The sequence below is a fragment of the Benincasa hispida genome, chromosome 5 (genome assembly GCF_027475165.1).
Source record: "Benincasa hispida cultivar pf3 chromosome 5, pf3_genome.v1.1, whole genome shotgun sequence".
NCBI lineage: Eukaryota > Viridiplantae > Streptophyta > Magnoliopsida > Cucurbitales > Cucurbitaceae > Benincasa > Benincasa hispida.
The window spans coordinates 61,620,869-61,626,757 of NC_143482.1; the positions used below are offsets into that span (position 1 = coordinate 61,620,869).

Genomic DNA, 5,889 nt, shown 5'->3' on the forward strand with positions numbered 1-5,889 from the left:
AAATATTTTTTTTACTTTATTTTTAATTTCATTCATAATAGAGTAACTTTAACTTTCTATTAGATTTTAAATTAAGGAAATGTTAAATTATTTTTATTATTAATTGAAATAAATAAAACAATAATAATACTAAGTACAACCTAAAAATGCATCATTTTAATATAAATACAAAAAATTATTTATTTTAAATAAAATATAATTAAAAAAAATAAAAGACGAGAAATTTTTTATGTGGGGATCTGATCCTCGAACGGGGATTCTCGACCCCAACTCCTCAAAACGAAGAATGAGTCGGGGATGAAGATTACAAATCTTCCACGTGGATGAAGATGGAGGATACATCCTGACTCTACCTCATCCCATTGCCAACCTTACATATTAGGTAATGGTTCGAACTTCTGACTTATAAAATCAATTATTATTAACTTACTAAATTAAGTTGATAATATTACCAAAAGTAAGAAAAGAAGCCTAGAAAGAAGAAATAATGCTTTTATATTATTGAAAACACAAATTATTATTATCCCAACGAAAGGGAGAAAAAAAAAATTCACACATAAAATGCCCACTTTTCAATGAAAAATGGCCTCGAATTCCTCCTTCCAAATCTATTTCCCGAAAAGGTGGCCCATTTCAGCCACGTGAAACACCCGTGACCATCAATATCAACCATTACCGTTCAATTTGCATACGAAACAATCAACAAACGGCTCAGATTCATCCCACGTGAACGATTTTAACACCTGCTTAATCAAGTATCGGAGCAGGTAATTTTTCCACCGTAATATCCACGTCATCACAATTGGCGATTTAATCCTCTCTTTTCTACCGTTGGATTAAAATACTGTGATTAAATGTCAGCCGTCGATGGAAGTCTTATCTCTAATTTCTTCGTATTTTCATATAGTGAAGGTAGATAAGCAATGGAGAATGAAGAGTAAGAAAGAAGCATTTTGAGAGAGAAAACTCTCTTCTTCTCTTTTCTTAATAAAACTTTGAACAATCACAGACTTGTTTTCTCTCTCTAGAAACCTTTTTTCTCTACCTAAAAGTTCTCTCTCTCTCTATTTCTCTATCTATCTTTCTCTTTCCCACCTTCAAAATCTGGTGAGTTTCTTAAGCTTTTGCTGATTATAACTATTTGATTTTTGTGTTTTGTGTTTCTTTTGGTCTCTATTTGCTTTTGGTTTGATTCGTGTGAAACCCTGTTCCGGAACATTGTTGCTTAAGTAGGATCTAGTGGCCCTGAATTAAGAGAACGCGGGATTTGGTGTTTTTGTTGTGGGGATTGGGAATGTGGAATACTTGTTCATTTCTGGTTTTGGGCATTAGGGTTTTCGATTTTTTGGTTTTTTGAATTCTGGGTTTGTGATGGATTTTCTGATTGTGTTGAGTATGCCCTTTTTATTCTTTTTCTTGTTTGAATTGTTGTTGTTTTTGGTTTGATGCGGATTTTTTTTTTGGTTGGGTTTTTGTGCATATAGGACTTTGAGGCTGAGGTTCTAGATTTGTGATGGAAAATGGGGTTGAGATTGTTGATGGATTGCACGATGGAGAGAAGAAATTTGTGGAAGATGGTGTTTCACGAGATAGGGTAGATGAAACAGTTGTAGTTGGTTCTCATGAATCTAAGGATACGGAAGGCGAAGATGTTTTTGAGGAGGCATTAGATGGGAAAGATCATTTAATAGAGCAGAGTCCGCAATATAGTTCAGTGAATGGCGATGTTGCTGAAGAAGAAGAAGAAATCAATGATTTTACGTCTGGAGTGACTTCTGATCATCCTAATGGTGCTCACGATGAAGAGAAGTTTGAAGAGGCAATAGAGGCTTCTAGTGGGGTGAATGGAAACGCAGCGGTGGAGGAACAAGATGTGATTTCTGAGAAGGAGAAGGACGGCTTGGGTGGGAAATTGGTGGACAATGTAGTCGTGGCTTCTACAATTGATGAGAGAGGAACTGAAGAGGAAGCTATGACTCCTGAGTTGAATGAGAGGAAGGATAATGAGTTGGATTTCAGTAGAGATGATTCAAGAAAGGAGACATCAGAGAACGGTGCTAGCCCAGAGGTCGAAGAAGTGCTGAAGGGTGGGGATGAGGATGATTTGAAATTTGGTTTGGCGATTATGAAGTCTGAAAATAAAGATAGTGACAATTTGAATGTAGTTTTGCCTATCAATGATGAAATAGTGAATAAGAGTGCCGATTTGGTAGGGGGGACTAACCTGGATTCTACCAGTGAGATTCTTACTGAAAATCGAAATGACGTGGAATTGAATGGGAAGAGCTTAGGTACAGAGTCTACAGATCATGTTGAGAAGACTGAGGAGCCATTAAATGCACCCGTTGTTCTTGATTTGGACAATCTGGATAGTACGAATGCTGAGCTAAGGGATGATTCTCTTCACGTGGATCTGGAACTGCCAGACAATGAGAGTGAAGACATAAAAAAGGCTACGACTAGAATTGATCCTAAGGAGGATATTAAAGATGAAGAAAGCTCTGCAGCCTGCATGACCACCACAAATCAGGATCACAGGATTGAGGAAGTGAAAGATGCTTCTACTGGGAAAGACTCAGAAGAGCAGTCTAGAGATTCTCGTGAATTGAATGGTACTACAGCTGACCAACATGAACCTGTGGGTGAAAATGAAATTTCTCTGGAGACAGTTAAGGATATCTCAGCTTCTGAAAAGATAGCAGATGAGGAAATTGAGAAGATCCAGAGCAGTGAAAGTGATGTGACTACGAAGGAAGACAATACGTCTAGACATCAGCATCCTGTTGATAGTTCCAATAATGGCCCCGACATTGGAGGGCTTGAAAAGACAGAGAGCAAAGATAAGGTTGGACAGGACAAAACTCAAGTGAACAGGGATCCAGAGATTCAACCTGCATCAATCATTGCTTCATCATCCGGAAAATCTACAAATCCCATTCCTCCTGCCCGTCCAGCTGGTCTTGGGCGTGCTGCTCCATTATTGGAACCTGCCCCTCGGGTGGTGCAGCCGCCTCGAGTTAATGGTACTGTATCCCATGTTCAAATGCAACAAATTGATGATCCTATTAATGGGGATGCTGAGGAAAATGATGATACTCGCGAGCAACTCCAGATGATAAGAGTAAAATTTTTGCGTCTTGCACATAGGCTTGGGCAAACTCCACACAATGTTGTTGTGGCACAAGTTCTATACCGTCTTGGATTAGCTGAGCAACTTCGAGGAAGAAATGGAGGTCGGGTTGGCGCCTTCAGCTTTGACCGTGCCAGTGCCATGGCAGAGCAGCTGGAGGCAGCTGGGCAGGAACCACTTGATTTCTCTTGTACGATCATGGTTCTTGGAAAGACAGGTGTGGGTAAAAGCGCTACCATCAACTCCATATTTGACGAAGTTAAATTCAGTACTGATGCATTTCAAATGGGCACAAAAAAGGTCCAAGATGTTGTAGGAACTGTGCAGGGTATCAAAGTACGGGTAATTGACACTCCTGGCCTTCTTTCCTCTTGGTCAGACCAGCGCCAAAATGAGAAGATCCTTCTCTCTGTTAAGCGTTTTATAAAGAAGACGCCTCCAGATATTGTTCTGTATCTTGATAGGTTGGACATGCAAACCCGGGATTTCAGTGACATGCCACTCTTGCGTACAATTACTGAAATATTTGGACCATCAATATGGTTCAATGCGATTGTGGTTCTTACTCATGCAGCATCTGCTCCACCTGATGGTCCCAATGGTACTGCTTCTAGTTATGATATGTTTGTCACACAGCGATCTCATGTTGTACAGCAAGCTATACGTCAGGCTGCAGGGGATATGCGCCTTATGAATCCTGTCTCATTAGTGGAGAATCACTCTGCTTGCAGAACGAACAGAGCTGGGCAAAGGGTATTGCCAAATGGCCAGGTTTGGAAACCTCATTTATTATTGCTCTCATTTGCCTCAAAGATTTTGGCCGAAGCTAATACTCTTCTGAAGTTGCAAGATAGTCCTCCTGGGAGGCCATTTACTCCTAGGTCAAAGTCACCTCCTTTACCGTTCCTTCTCTCTTCCCTTCTTCAATCCAGACCTCAAGTTAAACTGCCAGAGGAACAGTTTGCTGATGATGATGGTCTTGAGGATGACCTCGATGAATCGTCAGATTCTGAAAATGAATCCGAATACGATGAATTGCCACCTTTTAAACGATTAACAAAAGCACAGGTGGCAAAGCTCTCCAAAGCACAGAAGAAGGCATACTTTGACGAGTTGGAATACAGGGAAAAACTTTTTATGAAGAAGCAACTAAAAGAAGAGAAAAGGAGAAGGAAGATGATGAAGAAAATGGCTGCTGAGGCAAAAGATCAACCCAGCGATGTTAGTGAGAATGTAGAAGAAGATGCTGGTGCTGCTGCGTCAGTACCAGTTCCTATGCCCGATTTGGCATTACCTGCCTCTTTTGATTCTGATAATCCCACTCACCGGTATCGTTATCTTGATTCATCTAACCAGTGGCTAATAAGGCCTGTACTGGAAACACATGGATGGGATCACGATGTTGGTTATGAAGGTATCAATGCAGAGAAGTTGTTTGTCGTCAAAGACACAGTACCCATCTCTTTTAGTGGCCAAGTTACAAAGGATAAGAAGGATGCAAATGTTCAAATAGAGATGACCGGTTCGATAAAGCATGGGGAGACTAAAGCATCTTCCATTGGTTTTGATATGCAGACTGTTGGGAAGGATTTGGCCTATACATTACGTGGTGAGACAACATTTATCAATTTTAGGAAGAACAAGGCAATTGCTGGTCTGTCAGTTGCCCTATTAGGCGATGCCTTGTCTGCCGGATTCAAAGTTGAAGACAAATTGATTGCTAATAAGCGATTTCGATTAGTTGTGACTGGGGGTGCAATGACTGGTAGGGGAGATGTAGCTTATGGTGGCAGCCTGGAGGCTCAATTGAGAGATAAAGATTATCCTTTGGGTCGCTCACTTTCAACTCTCGGGCTCTCGGTCATGGATTGGCACGGAGATCTTGCTATTGGTTGCAATGTACAATCTCAAGTTCCTGTTGGACGATCAACAAACCTGATTGCTCGTGTGAATTTGAATAACAGGGGGGCAGGGCAAGTCAGCTTTCGGTTAAACAGCTCAGAACAACTTCAGATAGCTATTGTTGGGCTCTTTCCTCTATTCAGAAAGCTTCTGGGTTGTTATCAATACTGGCAGGATGGACAATAATGGAATTTTGGTTACAGATGCAGCCTGAATTTTTGCAATATAGGTAATAACGTTGGTAATTGGCAGTCTCATACCGGTTAGCTTTGAATGCAAGTGATTCTAAGCTCTGCTCCTCCCATCTCTCCCCACCCCTCACAAGCTTTCTTCTTCTGTAGTGCTTTTAGGTATCGTTGTTAGATATCATATTTGGTATTTTTGTTCTCACTGGTCAAGTTGTGTTTCTTGTTAAATGAAGTCATGCTTTTATGCAAAGTATCTTTTCTGGAGTTGAGTTTCATTTGCATTACACTGTACACAACTCTATTCCCTTTCTCCTTTCCAATCCAATCCCGTTACCATTATTAGTTCTTGGTATGCATGGAATTGGATGTAATATTTACCTTACCAATACCACTTCATCTTGGCACGTCTCTAGCGTATGCAAAGACGAAACAAACACTGAATCGATTGAACTGGTAAAACCCATGTTAAACCTTTTCCTATTTTTCACATTTAAAGCTTCTATGCATCTTGTTGGATGTCATGAATGCTGAATTAGTCCATGTCCATTGATGATTCAACCGATAAATCTAGAGATTGTTCGAGTCACTGTCCTCGTGTCTCAGGATCTAGCCGGTGCAGATGATTGCCCCCCTCAAGACATCTATATGAGACAGGTGAATAATTGTTGT

The 5,889-nt window shown here is 40.4% G+C and overlaps 1 protein-coding gene across 1 annotated transcript; it reads left to right on the plus strand.

Moving 5' to 3' along the window:
- The first annotated feature begins 905 nt into the window (after window positions 1–905).
- TOC120 (translocon outer complex protein 120) lies at window positions 906–5,562 on the plus strand. Its single transcript, XM_039032784.2, has 2 exons — window positions 906–1,107; window positions 1,485–5,562. Exon 2 carries the CDS (start codon window positions 1,514–1,516, stop codon window positions 5,216–5,218), a length of 3,705 nt encoding a protein of 1,234 aa, XP_038888712.1. The 5' UTR covers window positions 906–1,107; window positions 1,485–1,513; the 3' UTR covers window positions 5,219–5,562.
- Window positions 5,563–5,889: the final 327 nt, after the last annotated feature.

Excerpts from the sequence above, each read along its gene's own strand:
- TOC120 (XM_039032784.2), top strand. The coding sequence starts at position 1,514 with ATGGAAAATGGGGTTGAGATTGTTGATGGATTGCACGATGGAGAGAAG.